We start from the raw sequence: 26532 nt of genomic DNA, 5'->3' as shown, positions 1-26532 counted from the left end.
TTAAGGTTTATGGTTATGGATTAAGGAATAATGGTTTTGGTTATAGTTAGGTTTATGGTTTATGATTATGATTTATGGTTATGGTTTAATAATTTATGATTTTGTGGTGTTATGGTTTGTGGGTATATGGTTTAATAGTTTCATAATTTAATGATTTCATGGTTTAATGGCTCTAAGGTTTTATGTTTTAGATTCTAAAGTTGAAAGTTAAAGTTTATATTTTACGTTTAGGAAATTAGAGAATTAGGGTGCAGAGTTTAGGGTGTTGGGGTTTGTATTAGGGGTTAGAGTAAGGGGTACAGTTTTGTGTTTAGGTTTAGGGATTAAACATAAAGTTAGGGTTAGGTTTAGTTAGGGTTAGGTTTAGTATAAGAGATTAAGTTTTGGTTTAGGGTTAGGTTTAAGGTTACGGTTTAGGATTAGGGATATAGGTTTGGTTTAGGGTTAGGGTTTATGTTTAGGGTTAAATTTAGGTTTAAGAATTAGGTGTAGAGGAAAAGTTCAGGTTTAAGTTTAGGGGTTAGAGTTAGGGTTTAGATTAAGGTTAGGTTTTAGGTTAGGGATGACTTTTAGGGGTTAGGCTTAGGCATAGGAGGTAGGTGTTAGGTTTAGGTTTAGTTTTAGAGGTTACATTTAAGAGTGGGTTTAGGTTTGCGTTAGGGCTCAAAAGGAAGGATTTAGGTGTTGGGGTTTAGAGGTCAGGGCTAGAGCTAGAGATGGGCTTGGAACTGGGGTTGGCACGGGCTATGACTAGGTGTGGGGCTGGGGCTAGGAGTTAGGGATTAGGGTTATAGCATATGGTTAGGGCTTAGGGTTAGAGGTTAGGGTTAGAATAGTGGTTATGTTTTAAAGTTTAGGGTTATGGTTATGGTTTTTGTCAATACCCAAAAGAGTGAATACAGACATTCAATCACCTGTATACAGATATTCATACCACCACAATACACAAGAGCCTAAAACAATGCAAAATGTCCATCAACAGATGAAAGAGTAAACAACATATATGTTCATATAATGGAATATTAATCAGCAATAAAATAGAACGAGGTACTGATACATCTACAACATGAATGAGCCTCAGATCCATTAAGGCAAGTGATAAAAGACAGACATAAAATATCACACATATTGTATGCTACACGTGCACAAAAAAACTCAGAATGGGTAAATGAAGAGATACGATGGATTTGTGCTTGCCAGGAGATATGAGGAGTAGATATGAGGGAGTAAGTGCTTCATGGGTATGAGGCTTCCATTTGAAGGGATGAAAATATTCTGGAACTAGATAGTGGCAATAGTGCACAGCATAGTGCATGTAGTTAATGACCTTAATTGTACGCTTCAAAATATTTGAAAGGTAAATCAGCTGTTGGCACTGGCTCTTCCTCTAAACCTCGTACTGATTTAATCTGGAATTACTTTGAACCTGGTTCTAGGACTAGAGCTGGTAACAGAGTTATGGCTGGAGGTGGATGGAAATTGGTAATGGACCTGGCCCTTCCTCAGGTGGTGGTACTGGCTCAGACTCTGGACATAGCATGGGAGCTATTGCCAGGCTGGTACAGGAGTTGCTAGCTGTGCCTCAGGTGTTGATGCAAGAACTGGTGGTGTAGTTGGGTCTAGTTTCCACAAGAGGCACTAGCTCTAGTCTGGAGTCTGTTCCAGAGCTGATTATCTGATAAGAGTGTCTGAGCCAGTTCTAAAAATGACTCTAGCCCTATCTTGGCTCTTAATCTGCTACAGGAGCTGGCACCAGCGCTGGTGCTGAAGCTTGCTCTGTCTCAGGAAGTGATGGTGCCAGGATTCATTCTGGTGTTGGCACTAGCTCTGGAGCTGCCTGTAGCTCTGGTGGCAATGCCAGAGTTGATACTGAAGTTGGCTCTAGCTCTAGACCTGGCATTCATTGTAACTCTGAAGTTGGTGTGGGAGTTCATACTCATTCATATTCACTGGTGTTTTAGCTGGGGCTAGATTTGGACTATGAATCGATGACAGAGCTGCCTTTATCTCTAGAGTTGCTGTCGAACTGGTGGTGCTGGAGCTAGAGGTAGCTAGGACCATTTGCTAGAGTTGATGGTGGTACTAGTTGTAGCTCCGGAGTTGATGCTGGAGCTAGCTCTCACTCTGGAAATGGCACTGGCTCTACATCTGGGAGTGGTTCTGAGGCCAGGGCTGGGCCCAGCTGTGGAAATCTTGCAGGTGCTTGTGCCAGAGCTGACTCCAGGTCTGTAGCTGTCACAAGATCTACCTCTGGTGCTGATGCAGAAATGGCTCTAACTCTGAAGCTGGTGGAGGAGCTGATGCTAGGGCTGGGGCTGAGCAACTCTGATCTGATGTTAGGACTGGCAGAATCTATGGAGCTGGTTTAGAGCTAGCACTGAAGTTGACACTGGAGCAGCAAGAAGTTAAGTATTCACAAATATAATGGCCAATCCACTTGCTTGTCAAAGACAGAGAACATTTCACTTCCTTGAAGAGAATCTCCAGTGCATAAACCCACCCCAAGGAAGTCCTCCCAGACTGCAATCCACCTGATAAATGTCTACAGACATGGCAGCCTCTGGAGGCTATGCTGTGTGTGGCCCCACTCCAATCACCTCTCAATACACTACCACATCCACCCTGAGTCCTCCTCACCCTCTGTCTGCCTCAGCAGGCTCAAGGTCCTCCAGTTGCGCAGTGGGCCCGGCCCACCAGCTCCATGCCTGGCATGTTGAGCTCTATGTAGGCCAATAGCATCTTTAAGCAAGGAAGTTCTGGGGGCTGGAAAAAATCCTCAGGGTACCAGTTCAGCCAAGTGTCCAGGATGGAGAAGATAGGCCTAGGGATAGATAGGCGGGCAGCAGAGACTGAGGCTTGGCATTTCCTTCCACACTCCCATAGCACCCTTGCTGTGGGGCTGGGCTCTTGTGCCTCCTGCTCCTGCCCATCCAGAAGCTAGTCCTCATCCCTGTCCACCTTCGAACTGCCATTCCTGGAAGAGACAAGCTTGGTTACCCAGGAGGGCATGCAAAAGCCTTCTTAATGGAAAGCCTCTGATCAATGGTGTGACCAGTTGGGAGAGGATGGGTCTGGGTCCTCTTAGGGGCTGTCTGTCAAATGCTCTCCCACAGCACCCTAACCCGCATCCACAGTTCTCTTTGACTGCTCTCCTCTTTTCCAGAAGCCCTCAGCCCTCTGCCGTCTTACAAAAATCACATGCTGTGTGGGATGCAGGGTTTTGCCAGCACCTTCAATTCATAGCCTGCATACTCCCCTCACAGTTCTGCTCCAAAGCCTACTCAGTTTTTCAACTAGTCCAGAGGTCTGCCATCTTCTTCAGAGTAAAGGAGGATGCATCCATACCTAGAGGACAGGAGGACATCGCATCGACTGTACTGTGGACACTACCTGCTCGTGAAGTTGAGTGTGTGTCTCACTCCAAACTAGAATGCAAGCTCTGGAGGGCATGGTTGTTGTCTGCTGCTCTGGGCACTGGATTATGGTTCATGCCTAGAAATGTGCCTGAGCTAGTGGGGCTTCTTATGTATTTGTTGAATGAGTGAGCTCCAACCAGCCCCATCACAGACATGTGAATGAGCCGGGGCCCCACTGCTTGCCCCCTGGTATTTCTGCCCTGGCTCCATCCAGGATGGAAACCCCTTGCAGATCTCCAGTCTCCTTTTCCAATGAGCTCAGCTCAAGAACTCCAGGACAGTGAGGGAGGAGGCAAAGGCTTCGTCATGGGGAACAGGCAAAGGATAAGTTAGCGCCAACACAGCCACTCCAGCAGACCTTTCCACAGGACCAGACGCACAGAAAGCACTTTCCAGCGAGGACCCCACTGAGTCCCTACAATAACCCTCTGAGGTTGGCCCTTCATTCCCCGCAGTGTTCAGAGGAGCCAGTGACATTCTGAAGACTCCCAGCTAGGAGGTGGCCAACCCACCAGAGTGCTATTGAGGTGCAGGGTGTTCGCCTTTGAAAGAGTAGGTCTAGCACCTGTTGGGTCATGGCAGAAGCTCTGTAAGTCCCCAGAAAGTGAGGGACGAAGGGTTGGGTCGCTGCCCAGGAAGGTGGGCACCAGATGTTCCACCAGTTTATTCAGCCTGCATGCCTGGATGACTCACACTATGCAGGTGTCATTCCTGTCCACAGTTGACACATGTTCACCCTGGGGTGGGACAGAGGAGGGCCGTACAGTAAGAGGCAGCTGCACTGTGACCACTAGGTGGATTGAGGCCTAGAGCTCAGACTGAACCCTCAAGCCTTGTAGGAAGACGCGGGACATGAGTGCCCAGAGGGGAACAAAGGTATTGGCACGAAGTCGAATTTTAGGTGAGGAATGGTGAAACATACTAGTATCTTAGGTCATTTTCTTGGCCGAGTACTGACAGCACCTCCCCATAGTAACAGTGTCCTCCCCATGATTTCAGAAAAAACCACCCCATTCTAAGATGAGAACACAGAGGCTTTCCCTGGGGTGGGAGGGATCAGGATATTAGGCCATGTGGGATGTTTGGGGCAGCACTGTTGCAATGGCAACAGAAGGGAATCACATTGAGGTCCAACAGCAGTGAAGGGCTGGTTTGCTGTGGTAACGAACTGGTCTCCCTTCCGGTATGTTGTGCAGCCCAAGGAGGCCCCAGCTCCTGACCTAGAGGAGGCCACAGCGATGTGTTCCTCATGACAGCAAACGGCAGAGCAACAGACATAGTATCATGAGCCCCATGCCCTTTAGGGTGAAAACATCCCTACTGATCCTGATGATGTGTAAGCCTGAAAGAAAGTGTGGAAGGATTTTCAGGCCAACATGGATACTTAGGGACAAGAGTTCCAAAATGAAAATCTGTAGAAAAGTGCAAAGAGACTCTTGACTGAACACGAGGGGAAATGGTACAAGTCTCTTTTCTGATATTCCCACAGCAATGTGAATAGCCAGTTTTCCTCCGGCCAAGAAAGGCACTGGGCAGTGGGGGTAGGTTTGGGATAGGAACAGGGACCCAAATTTCTTCATGAGCAGGACTCTAGGAGAGAGCCTGAAGAAGCTGCTGGGCAACTTGTGGGACCAGGGGCCTCCTCTGGCTGTACTGGGGCCCTAGGTGTTGGGACTCCTCAGCACCTGCACTCACCCTGAGCCAGCGCTGGGCTCTACTGGTGGAGTGGGGCACCTGCTCCTCCCACGGGAGATGGATTAGAGAACCCTCGTCAGCCCCTGTCCCACCTCCTGCTTGGAGCTCTGTAAAGACAGTGCCTGGCGGCCAGGCAGAAAGCCTCAGAGCCCTGTCTGGCTGTCTTTGCTGGTTCCCAGACCCATGTGACTCTCTCCACTCCAGACCACACACACCACCACCACCACCACCCCACCGTTGCCTCAGACCTCCACCAGAGGGAATAGACATGACAGCCTGTGGGCCATGGTTTGCACTGGCACAGATAAGAGGCCCCTCAGGAATTCCCTTTCCACCCTTCCCGCTGTCCTGATGTGTGATCGGGACAGGACCACCAGGTATCCACTGCCCAACAACCCGTTCCCCCTCAGGGCAGGGCCTCTCCTCATGTCCCTCTTATTTGTACATTATTCTAGCATGTACTCCCTAGGAATGTCTGCAGGCGTATGTGGGATAATATCTATAAATGGGAGTACTGTCACATGTAAGTATGCCTCCAACCTCAGTTTTCTTTCTCTTGTCACCTCTTATGTGTGCTCCTCTTCTGATCCTACCTGTAGTCATATCATGAGTGTCTGTTTAAGTGTGTGTGTTTGTCAAGGTTCATGTTCTGGATGCCAAGAAATAAATGGGAATGTTTGTAGCACCTCTACACATAATATCCAAAAATTGGAAACCACCAAAATATCCATCCACTGGTAAATGGACAAATTGTGGTATTTCTATACTATGGTATCTACTCAGCAATACAAAAAAAATGCACTCCTGATATACCCAAAACATAGATGAATCTCGAAACCATTACACTAAGTGAAAGAAGCCAGACACAAAAGGCTACATACATACTATACGACTCCATTTATATGACATTCTGGAAATGGTAAGACTATTGGGACAAAACAAATTAGCAGTTGCCAGCAGCCAGCATTCAGGGAGGGGAAAGCAAAGGGCAACAAGAGTTAGTACAAATGTTCCACACCTACTTTTTTATGAAATTTATTGGGTGACACTGGTTAATAAAATTATATGTTTCAAGTGTACAAATCTATAATACATCACCTGTATGTTGCATTGTGTGTTCACTACAGTCTGATCTCCTTCCGTTACCATATATTTGACCCCCTTTACCCTTTTCTGCCTCCCTCCTACCCCACTTTCCCTCTAAACTGCTGTGTCCATAAGTCTGTCTGTCTTGTTCATTTGTTGCTTTCAGTTTTATATCTCACATATAAGTGAAATCATATGGTTCTCAACTTTTTCCATCTGACTTATGAAATGTTCCACATCTTTTTTTTTTCTTCCGTCGTTGCAGGGTGTTTTCTTAAATTTCTCCCTAGTTGTATGGCTTGTTCCTCTACATACCAGGCAATTTTTCCTTGCTGCTGCTCCTTGTTTCCGTCACAACTTTGATTTGGTCGCCAGAGGGATGAACAAATCCTCTATCATCTATGCCATTTTTTTCTCCTACCCTGAAATGTTCTACATCTTGATGGTGGTGGTGGTTACATAATTATATCCAAAACTCATAGATTATGTATGCTTAAAATTTGTAAATTATTTTAATTATATCTCTCAATAAGGTTGATTTTTTTTTTAAGAATGGGGAAGAAAATTGGGGGGAACTCTAATTGGTGATTGGGTGTTGCTAGTGCACCAGTTCACTATTCTGAAAACTGATAATTAAAGGGAAAGGAAAGAATCAAGTAGTTATCTGCCTCTCCTGTAAAGACTATATTTCATGGTACAATCTCTACCTGGTCCTTTCAAGTTCTACTAAACATACAACTCACAAGCCAACCATGCACCACATGGAGAATGAGAGTCTCTGGGACGCCTCAGGGCAGGAACACAGCTGGCCAGCACTCAATGCCAGGCACACCTCCTCTGTGGATGTGTCCTCAACACAGTCCACACAGCAGCCCTTGGGCCATCCCAGCTCAGAGACAGCTCAGTGCCAGGGAAGACGACCTCCAAAAGGCGGGTGCAGGAGCTGTGCTAGCATAGAAGTCTTGTGTCCCAGAGGAACTAATTAATATCTCTGTAATAAGTCCACAGACAAGAGTTTCCAGGGTCCCCACCTGAGTCTCTGCACTTAAGGAAGCTGTGACTGATTGCATTTTCCAAAAAGGGACATAAACAGTATTCTTGCCCCACACATTATTTTAGAAACTTGCCATCAAAAGGTGAAGTCTAATACTCTTCCCCTTGAATCAAAGCAGATTGTGACTCATTCGTAACCAACAGGACACGGCAGAAGTGCTGCTGCGGGATCTCCAGGCCAGGAGAGAAAACACGGTGAAATGTCCACCGGTTCCCTGAACACTCACACTGGAGCAGGAGCTTCCAGATCAATCCACTGGCACCTGAGCTGGGATATAAGCTCCAATTGCCCTTGCCCTTTCCTTTTTCCTCAGATATGGAATGCAAATAATTCAGGTCTCACTTCTGAGGTGACTTTGGAGACAGGGCCCGCATGCTGAGGATAGTGAAGCTGACAAATAAAAGAACTCCAGGTTCCTGATAACTGTTTAGTTAGAACCAGCCTAGACTGCTAACATCTGGACTTTATCTGAGAGAATGAGCCCTGGTGTGTTTGAGCCACCTTCATTTGCAGTTTCTGTTCTATGCAAGTAATCTAATCCTTTCCGGTATAGATAGCACTCTGCATCAGAGGAAAAAAGAAGCTCTCTATAGATATTGTATGAAGACTTCACTAGACAGGGTCCATAGCCTACTACACTACAATGGGAGACTCCAAAGACAATCCCCAAATAGAGCCCAGGAACCTTAGCATACATACACATACCAAATGTCCTCTCTCATGGGACAAAAAGATTATGACCAGAGCTCTTGTACAAGGTATATCAAAGTGGCTGACCCCTTCTTGGAAGAGAGACTGCACATCTGAACTGAGAGAAAGTGAAATTATGTCAGTGTCCACATAGGAAACAGACAGCATGTTCAATCCGATAATATGTAACAAATTGAATCAAAGAATTATCCACAGAGGTGTGGGCAAAGTGTAAGGGATCCACATGGGGTAGTGCAAAACCTCAGGCCATATCAGCCATCCTTAGATCTGAAGGGGCAAGAAAGAGCAATTCCTGTGACTTAGAGAAAAGGGTTTCTGTGGGAAGTGCTACATGCAGAGCTGTGACTTTGAGGACTGCAGCCAAGCCAGGGCGACACAGCAGCAAGGGTGCAGAGGGACAGGCACCCTCCTCACCTTCCCTCTCTCTGACCTACCCACACTCCCAACTGACTAAGCATGACCCCAAGTCAGAGGGCAGGCCAGAGTACCCATCAAAGGAGGACAACGGGGAGAGAGGAAAGAGGAGATGCAAAGGGCACACAGCAACATGTACAGCTTCCCAGTTAAAACTCCTTTGTTACTTATCCTGTGTTTTCCTCTGCACACGTGTCCAGGAAACTCTTTGTATTCCAAGTAATAGAAGAAGAAAAGTGTCTATATTCCCCTACAACCCACAATCAGTAACTGAAGTCTCACTTTCAAGCAAATATTATTTCCATGTGGTTTAGGCATTACAATTGACAAGGAAAAAAGACAAGTAAAACCTTCAATCAGGATCAATCCTGGAATTTCCATCGCATTATGATCCAAAGAGTTTAATATAATCTAGTTCAGAGAGAAAAAGCATCCTCTATTTGGGTAGGCTTAGAACATCCATCCCTGACTCCGCGTGAACTTGCCCCTCTTTCCACACCTCCATGGTTGTATTAGGCCTGTGATAGACACCTGGCCCAAGGCCAGCCATTCTGCCAGCTAGCCAGTCACCAACCACATTTTCACTTATTCTTTACATTTCAAGAGTAAAATTATTTGCTTTAGCACATAGTTTTTCAACCTTGGCTGGAAGACCGGATAATTCTTTGTCAGGAAGAGACTGCTCTGTGCATTGTAGGACATTTAGCAGCATCCCTGGCTTCCACCCACTAGATGCCAGTAGCACTCCCTTCCCCAAGTTGTGATGACCCATAATATTTCCAGACATTGAATAATGTCCCATGGAGGACAAAACTGACCCCAGTTGAAAATCACTGCTTTTGTTACTCACAGATTTGAGCCCTGAAGGCTTCTGAAGTCTCCTCTATATGAAGATATGCTTCTCTCCTGAGTTGCCAGTGGAGCCTTTTGTGAATTCCAACCTGTGGTGGCTAAGCTCCAGGCACAGTGACTAGTGTTCAGGGACATGCAGGAAGAAGTGAGCAAGGACACAGAGAGAAGTACTACTGTCAAAAGCCACAGATGCCAGCCTAAGGAGTACACATTCAATCTATTAGGACACAGGTAGCCAATGAGTGTTTTTACAAGTGATCAGAATCAGACTTCACAACAATACTGTGATAGCCGAGTACTGGGCAGACTAGAGAAATGAGTTTGGAAGACAGATTAATAGGCTCTTGGAACAGGCTTGCAAAATATGATGGCATTCTGATGTAGGAAAGTGGTGGAGTAGGCAAAGCAGGAAAAAGATATAAGAGGAATCTAGGAGGTAGACTACTTAGGAACAGATGGACAGTGGAGAGGCAAGGAAGAAGAGTCAGGTGTTCAGCCTCAATTGCTGAGAGGGGTGGGAGGTATGGGAAATGTTTGGGGCTAGTCATGCTGAGTTGGGTATGAACCACAGACTGGCTGGAGAACAGCAGTCACCCTGTGTCCCAAACTTCAGTTTCTTCCTCTTTAAATGCAAATAATGGCCAACACAACCACTTGGGCAAATTGAGTCATACCGCATGTAACGCCCAAAACAGCATCTGGCATTTGGTTCTTCTCCCCATAGTGTCACTGAGAGGGGCAGAGAAATCACAAGCAGCAATTTGGGAAGGTAAATGGCAAGGGCAGTTTTTTTTATTAAGATATAATTTGCATACTATAAAATTCATCCTTTTAAAGTGTATGGTTCACTATTTTTTAGTATATTCACAAGGATATACAACCATCACCACTAATTCCAAAACAGCTTCATTACATTGAAAATAAACTCCATACCCATTAGCAGTCACTCCCATTCTCCCTTCCCCATCCTATGGCAACCACTGATCTATTTTCCGTCACTACAGATTTCTCTATTCTGGGCATTGCATATAAAAGAAATCATAGTATGTGGTCTTTTGTGACTGGCTTCTTTCGCTTAGTACATTTTCAAGATTTGTCCATGCTGTCACATGCATCTGCACAGCAGGTCCTCGAATAATTGTTTCATTATAACGTTGATGAGATACCACAGAAAGTTAACTCGTTTATATCAATTAGCCTGAGAAAAATTGGTTTTATTATGTCGTTTCACCAGTTGACAGAACCTACAATTATCAACGATGTTAAGTGAGAACATACTGTTCATTACTTTTTACTGCCAAATAATAGTCCATTGTATAGATAAAATACATTTTGTCATTCATTCACTAGTTGACGAACATTTCGATTATTTCCACTCTTTGGCTATTATGAACAAAGCTGCTATGAACATTTGTGTACAAGTCTTCATGTAGAAATGTTTTCAACTCTCAAATATGTATCTAGGAGGGAACTGCTAAGTCATATGGTAACTCTATGTTCAACTTTTCTGAGGAAGTGCCAGACTATTTCCCACAGCAATACAAGATCAGTTTTAAACACTTGACGCTGAGGTGTCAAAGTAGTGATCAGAATTCAAGACTAAAGAACATGCTGATCAGCTTACGAGTGGATGACGGCAGAGAGAAGACAGGCTAGGGAAGACGGAAACCCCTGGAAAAAGCTCCTCCTTCATTTGTCTGGTCCTCAACCTCCTATGTCACAGGACAGCTCTGAAAGTCAGATGATGTCAATGTAAAAATACTTTGACAAAGCAGAAAGTGACATAAAAATTTTTTTTCTAATTTCATAGGAATATCTAATTATAGCATGTTTGTTTCAATGCCAACTTTGTACAAAAGGTGCAATGTAAAATGTGCTGCAAAGGACAGAGAAGCTTGACTGCAGAAGCTGAGCACCTCCACGGAGCTTGCTGAGAACTGGACAGCAACAGATCTGGATCTCTGTAGAGGAACTCAGGATGGAGAACAGTCACATAGCAGTTAACTAAATGATAATACTTCTGATCAAAAGTTAATAGTAGAATTCACAATTACCTCAAAATAAAGTTTTTAAAAAGTCACTATATTTAGGATAAACAATGCAAAAATATATATATGCATCTTTAAGATTTTTTTGTAATTTCCCAATTTTCTACAATGTTTACATATTTAAAATCTCAAAAGTAACACAAATCGAGAAAAATATATAAAATATATCATAAAGCAACAGTATGCACATTTACATATTCCTCAAAGTCTTAATAACACCTATCATATAACCTTTGACTGAATACCAGGCAGTATCAGCTATTCCCTCCTTCCAATGTGCATAAACACATGAGGATTAAAGTCAAAGTTCTTCTGAAGTCTGCTGAAAAAATACTTGTGCCAACGCTATTTCCTTCTCTTTTTCCTCAGTGGGGATCTTTTGGAAATACAGGGGCATTTGTATTTCCAGACTGTTTTCAGTTTAAGGAAAGGTTAGAGTTGCCTGATGACACAAGAAAGTCCACAGCCCAATAATCCAGGTGCCCATTTGGCCAGTTTTGTTAAACAAGATGAAGTCGTGTCCTTGTCCACTGAGAGCTAGGATTGTAGGTAAGGCATGAGAAGGCTCATTAAGTCACAAAACCTGGGCAGGACTTGTTTTTTCCCTACTTATGCCCATCTCCCAGGACTGATCCCAGGAAAACTGATGGTCAAGCTCTACTAGGCACATTTGAAAAGAACCTGAATCTATCCCTCTGATCCTGGGGTCCTCTTGGGGATTTGAAAGTTAACTTCAGGGTGCAAAGAAATGAAGGCTTAAAGTGTACTGATGTTAGTCTTTCTTAACACTGATTATGAATGGGTCCTTGTCTTTGTTGTCAGTTCTGGGTCTAATTAGTTTATTAAAATAGAAAGGCCTAATCCACTGACTCTGCACCCAAAATAACCCCTTAATTATTAAAACAATCTTTCACTCTTCCCCCAGGAAAGCAAAACCAAACACCTAGCCTTTTGTATTTCCCAACTGTGAAAAACACTCTGACTTCAATTGTCAGGGTGAGCAAAAAGTTAATCAGTGGCAGGTTTGACAACAGGGACATGACAGAGGAATCCCCAAGGGTCTTTTCTGACTTCTGAACTGGTCCCACCAGCAGGTATAGCTGGTATTATCCAGATAGTGAGGCCAGCATTCTGTCACTGAGACACACAGCTGAAATGGATGAATGCAGAATTCTAGCCAGAGCAGATGGCTGTGGGTAAATGTTAATTAATATTAAATGACACCAGATGATCATGAGTAACTAATGTAAGGGACAGAATAAATAAGAAAACAAATGAAGGAAGTAACTAACAAGCCCAGCTTTCTTGACTGGGGATTCTATATAGTTTCACAGATTTTCCTTTAGCCAAAAACCCTATAATCTTTATAGTAAGTAAAGGAAGTAAAGGTGATAGGAGAAAGCACTTTACATATAACACATTTTTATCAGTCTCAGCTCCTACTTGGAAATGAAAGAATGACACAGGCCTCTACTTCTCTCCCATCTTCTCAAGGTCTTCAATCCCCTCCATAGGCTCCCTAGGATACTGTTAATGAATGACCTCTGCACTTCTCTCCCATACCTCTCCTTCCTCCCAAGAGCTCCTCCGAAGTCATATTCAAATATCTACTTTATCCACTCTATGTAAAGGACTCCCTCATCTCCAGTTTTAGCGTCCTAAATTCTAATCCAAATAGTACAGCCACCTGTGCAATATCTCACCGTCACAGTAAACTCAACACTAGCAAAACTTAACTTCTCATCTTCCCCAAAATAATAGCTCCAACTTTCCCACGTTTCTTCGTTCAGAAGTTCAGGCACCTTTGATTCCTCTCAACTCCTCTTCCTTTGTCTTAGTCTGTTCCAGCTGCTATAACAAAAATACGCAGACTGGTTGTCTTAAACCTCAGAAATATTTCTCAGTTCCGGAGGCTAGAAAGTCCAAGATGAAGGAACTGGCAGATTTGGTGTCTGGTGAGGGCTAATTCCTGGCTCATAGACAGCCCTCTTCTGGCTGTGTCCTCACATGGCAGAGGGCTAAGAAAGCTCTCTCTGCCCCTTTCATGAGGGCATTAATCTTATTCATAAGGACTCCACCCTCATGTCCTAATCACCTCCCACAGACCCCACCTCCTAATACCATCCAAATGGGAATTAGGCTTCAATATATGAAGTTTGGGGGGACATAAACATTCAACCGATAGCATCCCTCTACCCTCAACTCCAATCAGCACGTTTACTCAATTTTTTCTTTGCAGTGTATTTCATGTGCACCCAGTCATGCCCATCACCAGCTACCCAAGCCGACTCTTAGAACAACCTCAAAGACAGCAAGAGCTTCCTCACAGGTCTCCCTACCTTTGGTCTCTCCCCTTGGAAACATGACAAAGCCAGGATTCAAAACTATGGCTGTCTGACTCCACAGCTGCATCCTCCTCTCTCCAATAAAACTCTAGTCTTCCAATGCCTATCATTCAGTCCAAACTCTAATCTCTGACTTCAGGCTTTTCTAAATCTAACAATCTGACCTTGCCAGAACATCTCCTCCATTGGAATGGGTGACATGGTTTCAGTTATTCTGCCCACCCAAATGACCTAGTTCCATGTTTATCTCTTAGTTCCATCTTATTCAGATCCTATCTCTTCCATGAACGAGTTCAAATTATTCCTCCTAAATTCCTATAGCAATTGTTCACAAGTTATTTAGCAAGTAAGTATGGTTATTATGGCATCTTGTCTATTAGCAATTTGAATTTTAACTCAAGTAGAGAACTCTCATAGATTGCTGATAAGAAAATAGACTGGCAGTTTCTTACAAAGGCTAAACATAAAATTACCATTTTTACCAAGCTCCTAGGTATCTATCCAGAAGAAAGAGAAATATCCATTCACACACGGACTCGCACAAGAATGTTCTTAGCAGCATTATTCCTAAGAGCCAAAACATAGAAACTTAAATTTTCATCATCTGATGAATGGGTAAAATGTGGAACATCCATACAATGAAACACTATTCGAGAATCAAAAGAAACAACCTACTAATATGGGTGAACCTGAAAAATGTGACAGGGTGCTAAGTGAAAAGACAGAAGAGACCATATACTTATTGTATGACTTCATTTATATGAAATATCCAGAAAAGGTTAATTTACAGAGATGGAAAATAGATTAGTGGTTGCCTGGGACTGGGAATTGAAAGAAGGATCTTTGGGGGAGATAAAAATGTTCTAAAACTGATTCACTGAGATTGCTGCACCACTTGACAAATTAAATCACTGAATTTTATACTTGATATGAGTCAATTTTATACATAAAATGCACTCCAATAATGCTGTTTAAAATTTTAAATTATAGTAGGTGCTCAAATATTAGTAATTTTTTACCTGTTTTTATCTTTCTCACCACTCTCTCCCCTGCAATTAGACCCTAAACTTCTTGAAGGCACACAGACCAAGTCTCTACTTGCTATACATACACTGTGTTCCTAACTATCTGTGGATTTGAATTTTGCCTTGTCAGGCTATGAAGTGATGCCATCAAGAGCATCAAGGAAGAAATGGTGTACACAGAAGTTTGAATCGCAGCTCCTTTATAGCTAGCTAAGAGCTCAGGGAAAGTTAATTGTCCTAAGCCTATTCTCAAGGTCTAAAAAGAAAAAAAAAAATCGTGGTAGCTACCTTATAGAATTGTTATGAGGATGAAATGAGATGGTCTGGATAAAATGTTTACTAGCCAAGTACTTGGAACATGTAAGAGTTCACTGAATGCTGGCTTAAAACATGCATATACAAACCCAATCACAAATGCACACACACCAGAGAAATCTGTTTCAAACGAAAAACAACCTTCAATAACAGAGAGGACAATTAAGGGTTGATCTACTTTCTTCTTGTCATCCACCAGGCAAGAGTGGCCCTACACCAACTGCGATTGAAAAATTAATTTTTTAATTATAATTTTTTTTTTAAAGGAGTGGCCCTGGGACATCTTTTCTCCCTCCCAAGCCCACTTAAGTTTATGACCAGAAATACTACTACCAATCATTTAACACAAGGAACTAAACACTGCCCGCAACTTTCGACATTTAGTTCATCTGACTCTCCACCTCTCCCCAAGGTGAGATTTCACTTCCTGGACCCCTTGGTGTTCAGCAGGGTCACATGTCCAGTCCTAACCAATAAACCATGAAAATGACATACCACTTGAAAACCAGAGCACATTTGCATAAGACCCTCCACAGTTCTTTCCCTCTCCAATAGCAATTAACAATGGCCAAGTTGGTGGCTGCTCTGGCAGTTAGATGAGGATAATGTAGAGTAGAACTCTCAATAGACAGTATAAGTGAGGAATTAACCCTGTTCTCTGCATATGAGTTTTGGGGGTTGTTACCACAGCATAACCTAGCCTCACCTGACAAAGTCATAAGACTCTTGGGCTGTGAAATTATATATTTTTCTCTCACCAAAAAAACCTTCTAAAGACTCTTTATTCCCCTGACTTCTGTGACATGCCACTCTCCCTGTTTTCTGCTGACCTCTCTAACCACTTTTCTATTTCTTCATCGACTTTACTTCCTCTACCTAACTCACTAAACCCTGCTGTTAACCAGGGTTCTGTCCTCAGCTCATTATTCTTCTGTTCTACATGCTCTCCAAGGAGACCTTACACATTCCCCTGATTTATCTACCACATATATGCTAAAGCTACCCAAAGCTATCTCCAGGCTGGCTTGGAGTTTTCCTCGTACCCAAAGTCTTGATGGACCTAGCTGCTCCACAGCATCGTAAATCGAACACATCCAAAAGCAAATGCATCATCTGCCAAGCCCCCTCCAGACATGCATTTCATCCTACAAACCCTATCTTATTTAACAGCATCTAAAACCACTCAACCAGATCAGAAACCTAACAGTTAAACTAGGCTCCTCCCTCTCCCTTACCCGTCCTCATTCAACCAACCAATCCAGTCAATGTCACCTCCCTTAAATGTTTATAGTTTGGGGGAAAGAGAGACTGACTATTCTAATTTGTTTAATGCTTATTATAATGAACACTGAGAAAAATTATTTCAGGCTCAGAAAAAGTCTTATTTTGATGTCAGCCATGACGATGATGCCCTACCTGAAGAGGACAAATAGTTTAAGCCAGACCAAAAAACAAAAGAGCTACAATTTGTGAATGGACAATTATAAAATTATGCCAGCAGCAACCTGGATATTTATTTCATCTCTTTAGCCACTTAAGAAAGATCTCAGAAAAAGCATTACTCTTATCGTTGTTCAAGAGGATAAATCTTATGTTTTTATGGGGTTTTCCTTATAAATAAAGTCTATGAAGAAAGCACCAATTCACATCTCCTTTCTCCAAACTGCTTAATTTTCTAAAACTGGATAAAGCAATTTTGGTATACTAAGACCAGAGCCAATGCTTCTCAATTTCAGTTAAAATACTTATAATTTCCCAATCAAGGTAGATCACACAAATGATACCTGCAAGTTACAGAAAAGAACTCTTGGGTGCTGGCTGCCTTTTGATTATTTGAACTATTACACAGCAGTATGTGTTTATTACCTCTGGTCTTCTTCAACCTCAAACAACATTTGGAATTTGTTCTCCATATAGAAGAGTACTCACAGCAGCACACTTAATTACAAAAATAAAAATAAAAAATAAAAAAGTTTTTATTGCTTTACAATAAGCCAGCAACAAACACAAATGAATAATTATAAACATGACTTTTAAATTCTCAAATAGTTTTATAAGACCAGAATGTGTTCCTAAACTTAAAATGCATTTGTTAAAACTGAAATCCACTTCTGCCAAAATTTTAATATTCTCAAGCAAAATCAATAGAGGCAAAGAAAGATATTATTAAACTTACTGCATATTCTCATCATGTAATTAAACACCTTTTATGTTCAATCCAGGCAGTGCTATGACCACACATCATTAAAGACCATCCGAGTCACTTTAAAGATCTTAACACTTCTTTTCTTTCTACAACCTCTTCTGTAGAAAGAGGTGCCAAGAAAAATTTTCTAAAATCCAACAGTGCAAAGCAATTTATGCCTCATTTCTACTTCTTTCATCATGATAGAAAATTTGTTCAGTCCATAACTCAGCCTGATAAAAACTCTGATGACAATGCCAAATATTCCACTGTACAAACAGAAAGCCCAAACTGGTTTCAGGTATGAAAGAGTGATACGTCTAAATACTTCAGATTGTTCTGGAAACAACAGCACTTTCAGTGAGATTCAAAAAATTGTGGGTTGTCACCATTTTAACAATTTCAATTCAACAGCAAAAATGACATGGCAAGTAATCCTAGTACTGCTTGAAAATGGGGAAGGGGAGAAGGGTGCCAATAAGATTTACGTTACTTTCCAAAGCTGTAAATTTAAAACCTAGATGTTGGGAGAACCATCAATAACCTTAAATTGCTTACTCTAAAAAACATGACCAAATCAGCTGATTTTTTTTCTTAATCCAAGGTTTTCTCTTTCTATACAAAGCACAGCATTTTTGTCTCAGAACATATCAGTCAGGGTATTGCTACTTAACTTGACTGGGTGGCTTTATACCCCCAGACCAGTCTAGCTGGCTACTAGGAAAAGGTTTCATATCTTAGAAATACAACATATAATGTGTTAACTCGAGATGTGTGAAAACAATTTTTAACTGCTTGCAATAGCAAAATGTTAAGGCAACATCAGGAAACAGGTATTTTCAAACACTAAGCCTTACCCGCACACATACACCTGGTAAGTAGAGCCAAATAATAAGATGTTAGTCAATCCCTTAATACAAAAAAATTCCCCAAGATAATGTGTTGAACTTAACTTTGCAGTTTAATTCTATATTTTGATGGCAGTAAGAGAGAACCCTGGAGCTAAAACTCCCTTGCAAAAAATTTCAAAATCTGATTTATTCACCAGGCTTAAAAGAAGAAACAAAAATATAAAATAAATGTCCTTTGCTTGGCAACCATCATTTTTAATTATTTCCATACTGTATTCAGTATATACCTGTGGATGAATGGCTAATTTGGATATAGAAAATATCAAGGATCACTTCTGGGAAAATCACAAACAAGACAATAAACTTTTCAATTAGTACATCAACAGCATCAGGGTAAGCGAGAAATAAACTTTACCAAGAGATTGACATTTACACTTTTTGACAGAACTGAAATACACTAAATTACACAGCAAATTCACTGAAACAACAACAAAAAAAAAACCTGTCCTTGTAAAGACTATTCTTTTACCCCCCAAAAAAGTGTTTCAACACACCACACAACTGGCTAAAAAATAAAGCGTGGTGCTTAGCAACAGGGCATCATAACTACAGTGAGTGGCACTGTGCTCACCCTCACTGGCAACCGCTGAGGTCGGCAAGGCCAGGCACAGGGAGAGCCTCCTATTTCTCCACACAAGCTGCTGCCGTCTCCTTATTGAAGCCCCGGATGGAAAGATCATAGACCACCTCCTCTACTTTCTTCACATCGTACTTCAAGCCATCATAGCGCTTCCTCAGAGAGTCGTTTTTCAGGTTGAGAAGGCGGAAACCAGAATCCAGCTCATTGATGAAGGTGGAGATGTGAAGGGGCCTGGAATAGTCTCCAGCAGTCACACTGTTGACGGACAGCCTCGACTACACAAGGAAAGAGAAACTGGGACGCATTACAATATGGCTCCTCCTTAACATGTCTTCCAAATCATAACTACAAGACCCTCGAGGCCACAAAACTTTTCCATATTGTCCTTGATAATTACATTTTTAACAACTCCTTAATATTACTAACTTAATAACTTAAGAAATCATTCCCCTTTTGTTGGAGTTTCTATGGTGTGCAATTTTTCATAAATGTGAGTAAGCCTATAATGAACACTCTCAACAGCTTTTCTCATCCTTAGAATTACTTTTATAAGATAATTTCTCAGAAAAGAGACTGAGATAAAAGCAATAATAACTCATATAGTTATATAGTTAAGTTGTTCTCCAAAACAATTATATGAACCAACATAGTTACCAAGGAATATATTTGTTTTGCCACTACTGTGAAACGAAGGGGTATTATCATCTTTTAAAAAATTTACACATTAGTAAATACACACAACTGCCTCATCGTTAGCACTGGCATTTCTCTGATGACTGGCAAAACATAACACGTACAGTACACAGTTGATGACTATCTGGTGACCAAAAGATGGCTTAAAAGAATCACACTTTCTGAATTATTGTACCAATTTGACAGTGAAGTGGAAAGATTAAAAAAGCAAATGTCTACAAAATATTCAAAGAAAATTTAATATCTATCCTTCTCCGACTCTTTCAAAAATTAAAGAGGAAGGAATGAATGCTTCTGATCTCATTTTATGAGGCCAACATTATCCTGATACCAAAACCAGAAAAGGACAACACAAAAAAAGATTACAGGCCAATATCTCTGATGAACATAGATGCAAAAATCCTCAACAAAATACTAACAAATCAAATACAACAATATATTAAAAGAATCATAAACCACAATCGAGTGGGATTCATTCCAAGGATGCACAGATGGTTCAACATTTGCAAATCAATCAATGTGATACACATTAACAAAATAAAAGATAAAAATTATCTGATCATCTCAATAGACACAGAAAAACCATTTGACAAGATACAACATCCAATTATGATAACTCTCTCTCAATAAAATGGATATAGAAGGAAAGTACCTTAACATAATAAAGGCCAACTAATTACATCAAACCCACAGCTAATATCATATTCAATGGGAAAAAACTGGAAGCTTTTCCTCTAAGATCAGGAACAAGACATAGATGCCCACTCTTGCCACTTTTATTTAATACAGTACTAGAAATCCTAGCCAGAGAAATTAGGCAAGAAATAAAAAGCATCCAAATTTGAAAGGAAGAAATAAAACTGTCACTATTTGCAAATGATATGATTTTATATATGAAAAATCTTAAAGACTCCACCAAAAAACTATTACAAATAGTAAATGAAAACAGTAAAGTTGCAGGATACAAAATCAATATGCAGAAATCTATTGCATTTCTATATACTGGCAATAAAATATCAGAAAGAGACATGAAGAAAACTATCCTATTTACAACAAACTGCAACAAAAATAAAATACCTAGGAATAAACTTAAAGGAAGTGGAACACCTGTACACTGAAAAGTACAACATATTATCAAAAGAAATTAAAGACACAAGGAAATGAAAAGATATCATGAACTGGAAGAATTAACATTGTTAAAATGTCCATATTACCTAATGCAATCTACAGATTCAATGCAATCCCTATCAAAATCTCAATGGCACTTTTCACAGAAATAAACAAAATAAATCCTCAAATTTGCATAGAACTGCAAAAGACCCCCAACAGAAATTCTGAGAAAAAGAACTAAGCTAAAGGCATCACACTACCAGATTTCAAACTATACTACAAAGCTACATTAATCAAAACAGTATGGTACTGGCAGAAAAAAAGACCAATGGAATAGAACTGAGAGCTCAGAAATAAACGTATACATACATGGACAACTAATTTACAACAAAGGAGCCAATAATACACAATAGAGAAATAAAAGTTTCTTCAATAAATGCTGTTGGAAAAACCTGACAGTCCTATGCAAAAGAATGAAACTAGACCACTATCTTATACCATACACAAAAATTAACTCAAAATGGATTAAAGACTTGAATATAAGACCTAAAACAACAAAATACATAAACAATAACATAAGCTTCTGGTCATCAGTCTTAGGAGTGTTTTTTTTAACATGACTCTAAAGGCAAGGAAAACAAAAACAAAAGTAAATAGGACTACATCAAACTAAAAAGCTTTTGCAAAGAAAACCATCAACAAAACAGCAACCAACCAAATGGGAGAAGATATTTGCAAATGATAGTTCTGATAAGAGATTAATATCTAAAATATATAAAACACTCATACAACTCAACAACCAAAAAAGCAAACAACCTGATTAAAAAATGTGCACAGGATATGAATAGCCATTTTTCCAAGGAAGACATAAAGATGGCCAACAGACACATGAAAAGATGCTCAACATCACCAATCATCAGGGAAATGCAAATCAAAACCACAATGTCACTTCATTCCTGTTAGAATGGCTATTATCAAAAAGACAAGAGATAACAAATGTTGGTGAGGATGTGGAGAAAAGGGAACCTATGTACACTATTGGTGGGAATGTAAACTGGTGCAGTTACCATGAAAAACAGTACAGAGACTCCTCAAAAAACTTAGAACCACCATATGATCCACCTATTCTACTTCTGAGTATTAGCCAGAAATATAAAAACATTAATTTGAAAAGATATAAGCATCCCTATGTTCACTGAAGAATTATTTGCAATAGCCAGGATATGGAAAAAACTTACGTATCCATCTTAAATGATAAATGAATGAAGATTTGGTATATAAACAATGGAATACTACTCAGCCATAAAAAAAAGAATGCAATCTTGCCATTTATGACAACATGGATGGACCCTGAGCATACAATGGTAAGTGAAGTCAGTCAGATAAACACCATATGCTCTCACTTACGTGTGAAAGCTAAGAAAACAAAACAAACAAAACAAAAACAAACTCATAGATACAGACAACAGATTGGTGGCTGCCAGAAGAAGCAGGGAGAGCAAAATGAGTGAAGGGGGTCAAATACATGGAAACTAGACTCAGAAATAAGCATGCAATAATGTACATAGATACAAATTATGCTATACACTTGAAATTTATGTTATTAACCAACATTACCTCGATTTTAAAAAGTTCAAAAAAAAAGCAAATGGCAAATTACTAAGCTTCTTACCAGTTCACTAGCAAGAATTAGAACTCCTGAGAGATAATCTTCTACATCCAGATGAAATCCTTTCTCCCGATCTGGCTCAACTAAAAAATGTATCAAAGTAAAGATAAGGTCATGATGTGAATACAATTAAAGCCCAAGAATATTTTTTAATTGTGCACGCATACATACACGTGCACATGCACACGCACACACACACAATTTTTCTCTCCAAGTAAATGAAAAAAGGATGAATCTTTTAAACTATCTTTTTAATGTATTCACACCCTTGGTAACTAGACCTCACTTGTGGATTTTCCAAGCTCTTACGCAAAACTCAATTTTCCCCTCCATTCTACCAAAAAGTAATGCCACCAAGAATGGTATCTAGTTATATCAGAAAAAATGTTTTTAGAGGATGCAGGGAGAAGCTATGATATCTGCAACTGACTTTCACATGATTTGCAAGGACACACAGACGTGCACACGTGCACAAATACTCAGGAAGTGAGGAGACTAAATAGATGTGGCAAAATATTAAGTCGAAGTGGGGTGTAAAGAGATGTTCACTGTACTATTCTTTAAACTTCTCTGTAGCCTTAAAAATTTTTTAACTAAATTTTACAAACACTCAAGTACAAAGAGCAAGACACTACGTATTCTAGTTTTTCTGTTTTCCAAGTAACCAATCTCCCATTTAGCTGTCATTTGTTACAGTAAACAGAAAATATAAGCAACAGCCCCTCCCACCAAAATTAATCTACCATGCCTGACTCTGCAGATTAACACTAATGAAGAAACTCACTGCCAAGAATTTCTGTAACTGCTTCTCGAGTCACTAGTGTTTCTGATTCCAAGTACACAACAAATGCTGCCAAGAATACCAAGCGCTGCAACACAAACCTCCAGTGCTCGTGAAATCTGCATAATACAAGCACATTTAGGTTGAGGGGTTAGAGGCCTTAAGAAAGACAGGTTTGATACAGTCAAGTGCAAACATTTTAGAATTGGAATCCTTTTTCAAATAAAATTTTATGTCAAACTGCAATATATAAAACATGTAAGAGCACTATGACATTTAAATATATTAGCTGGGTTTAGCATAAATTTTGCAAGTTCGAATTAATGACAATTACTTATAAGTTTAATAAGAAGCATATGCAATTTTACAAATACAAAAATTTACAACTGAAAATTATGAATAACAATAGCAACTATAATTTAGAAGTTTTGCAAATAAGAACAAGGACACTGCTCTGAGAAAAATAAATATTGGCAACTGAACTTTGATGAGAACCGCAACTATACATCAGCCGTATCAATACCTAACTCATTCCTACATTCTGAGTGTAAGGTATCAAGAAAATCCTGATTTACACATATAAGAAATAACTCCTATTTGCAATCACTAAAGAGACAGATTTAAAATCTCAGGATACTGCAGGTAAACTGAGCTAGAAGCCTGAAAAAGAAATAGGAAATTTTACAACCCTTGGATATTTATGCTATGCCTCCTAATCGTCAAATGTGGCAACAAATTTAGAAAAAATTTCAACACAATGCAGGTCAAACAAAACCTTCTAAAGGCCAAATCAGCCACAGGGCAGTTTGTGTGTGACCTCCAAACTACATGGTCCCTAAAAACCCTGCCAATTTGTATTGTCCTAGTTCTCTATGCTTATTATTACCTTATGGTAGGGGTTGGCAAACTTTTTCTGTGAACAGCCAGACAATAAATACTTTATACTTTGAAGGTCACTTTCCACTGGTATATTATATTCTTATCTGGCCGTTTTCTTCTTTTTTAAACAATGCTTTAAAATATAAAAGCAATTTTTAGATTCCAGAGGCAGCAGGGCACAGGTAATCTGCTTGATCCCTGCCTTAAAGAATCTTGTGAGGTTATACTATCCATTCCACTCAGAATCTTGTGAGGTTATACTATCCATTCCACTCATACATGTCCTATTAATTGCTCATATATGTCTTTTTTAAAAAGTAATTTTTCAATTATAATTGGCAGACAGCATTGTATTCATTTCAGGTGTACAAAGTAGTGATTAGACATTTATACAACTTACAAAGTGATCACCCCAATAAATCTAGTATCCATCTGACACCATACAGTTATTACAATATTGACTATATTTGTAATGCTATACTTTACACCCCCATAACTATTCTGTAACTACTTCTTAATCTTCCTTTTTCACCCACACCTTCCCCAAACCCCAATTTGGCAACCATCAAAATGTTCTCTATCTATGAGTGAGTTTGTTTTATTTTGTTTACATTCCACATGCAAGAGAAATCATAAGGCATTTGTCTTTCTCTGTCTGACTTACCCCACTCAGCAGCCATGTATGTGTCTTAAATGAACATATTTTTCAAGTAGAAATTTTAGGTTCTTATTTACCATATTTCATCAATATTCAGATATAATTTTTCCCAGTTTAATATCTGTGAAATCAGGATGCATTTTACAATCTACATGTTTCACAACTATGGTTGGCAATAATTTTTTCTTTCACAGAGGTATATAAAATAATGATGTATCTTAAAATAAATGGTGGCATAAATTCTATCAGATATGACATAAAACATTAGCAAAATATATTACTTGACAGTGAAATTCATGCTTTGAGGTAAAACAACTCCATATACATACTGTCACCTAATCTCATACCCGTATTAGGTATGGTTCATCCAATTTCACAAGTAACTTGAATATACTAAAAAGATATTATTATTTTGACCACATACAAAAAAAATTTTAATTGCTTTTTCATTGCAAAAGTTATACATGTTCCTTAGGAAAATTTTGAAAAGAGAAAAAAAAAACAAATCATCAATTTTGTCACCATTAAAATACCACCACTATTAACAGTTGGATTTTTTCCTTTCTGTTGTTTCTTCTGCCTACAGGGATTTTTGCCTGGTTCTAAGCAATCATTTAGAATGTATATTTTTCTGCTTTTTACTTAACATTATAAAATGCTACTTTTCTTACAAACCTGTAATACTGTTCAGCAGGGAACTTGGTCTTCAAAGACGTTAGATGTGTTTTTACGGTACCAAAATGTTCTCGAGCTTTCAAACACCTCTTTGGAACTGATCACAAAAAAAGATAATCAAACATAATAATGAAAGAAAGAATTACCAAATTTCAAATACAGTCCTTGCTTAATAATCTATGCAGTCTACCGGAAAATAAACAATTTTTTTAAAAGCTCATAACTGAATTTAGGGTACACATCGCTGCTTTTCAACCTGACTCAAAATTTCACCTCCAGTCTCCCTATCGATTAACCAATACTGAAAAATAAGCATACAAAAACTAGTTAAAACGGAATATGCTAAGAAACACATCACTAAGCTATCATAAATAGCCTCATTCTTAAGGGGCTGTGCACAAGATGCATTCCTATCAGGCTGACCAACTTCATATCACTGAAAAAATATCTTGCCTCTGATACCTATATTATTACATCATTCTCTATCTGGAAATGTATTTCGGCTCCTTCAGTTGTGCTTGCTGGCTACATGTTACAATGAAGGTTCCATTTCTAAACTTGCTCTCCGTTCAAGGGGCTAACGGTAAACACACTAAGAACATTTTACACTGCCCATTTCTTTTCATAAATGCATATTACACCATATTCAATAACTGAAAGGTTGGGTTTTTTTACGCGCCAAATAAAAGTTGCTAGATACACAAGAGAGATATGATACTACTACCATTATCATCAGAACTCCATCACAGTAGAAAACATTCCATATTAAGTGAAAGTAGAAAATCAATCAAAACAGAATTCTGTAAACCTACAAAACAATCAACTCACCTATTTCTTCACTTTTTATTCACCATAAAGCAAGAGGGATAGTTTCCATAATAAAATAATACACAGTTGAAATATCTTCCGGTTGGAAATTAACTCTAAATCAGAAATTGATAAACTGGATAAAAACTCTCAAAATCAAAGCAAAGAACTTACTGTCCTGAAACCCAGCACCCTGATGGACCCCTTGCAGTAGAGTTAAAATTTCTCGAGCCGTTTGTTCTAAACTCTGTACAACTTTTCGAATTTCCTAGAGAGAATTAAAATTAAAAATATCAGATATATTCAACATATTTATCATCGTGACGCCAAACCAAATATACTAGATAACATATATGATCTACGACACCTTCACATACATTCAAAACACTAAAACTCTTTACAAAAACTGAATTTGTACAGAAAATAACTAGTTTGAATCCACACTCTTCCACTTATTTCCTCTGTGAGACTTTCAAGAGGAAAGTCACTAAAAAGGTCACTAAAAAGCCTCAAGTTTCTCATGTAGCCTTCAAAGGACAATAGTCACCCACTCACCCCAAATATCCCACAGAAACACTGTAAACATTAAGAGATGAGCTATCCGAATGTAATTTGTAGAGATG

At 39.7% G+C, this 26532-nt stretch overlaps 1 protein-coding gene across 3 annotated transcripts in view; it reads right to left on the bottom strand.

Annotated features, from left to right (window-relative positions):
* Positions 1–26532, bottom strand: part of TSN (translin) — a 146194-nt gene that overhangs the window by 118545 nt on the left and 1117 nt on the right. Inside the window, exons 2-6 of one of the 3 annotated variants that reach the window (XM_011363646.2) lie at positions 26084–26177; positions 25103–25199; positions 22894–23009; positions 22113–22192; positions 16920–18931 (exon numbers count right to left, since the gene is read on the bottom strand). In XM_011363646.2, the coding sequence (XP_011361948.1) occupies positions 18839–18931; positions 22113–22192; positions 22894–23009; positions 25103–25199; positions 26084–26177 (480 nt within the window). In that variant the 3' untranslated portion in view covers positions 16920–18838. Of the gene's footprint in view, positions 1–16919; positions 18932–22112; positions 22193–22893; positions 23010–25102; positions 25200–26083; positions 26178–26532 lie in introns of those variants that run through there. The other 2 variants (XM_011363645.2, XR_002781199.1) reach the window with 2 other exon arrangements.

This window comes from Pteropus vampyrus, unplaced genomic scaffold, assembly GCF_000151845.1.
Source record: "Pteropus vampyrus isolate Shadow unplaced genomic scaffold, Pvam_2.0 Scaffold87, whole genome shotgun sequence".
Lineage (NCBI taxonomy): Eukaryota > Metazoa > Chordata > Mammalia > Chiroptera > Pteropodidae > Pteropus > Pteropus vampyrus.
Note: the sequence above shows the minus strand (reverse complement) of the source record. Positions and strands in the feature narration are given on the sequence as shown.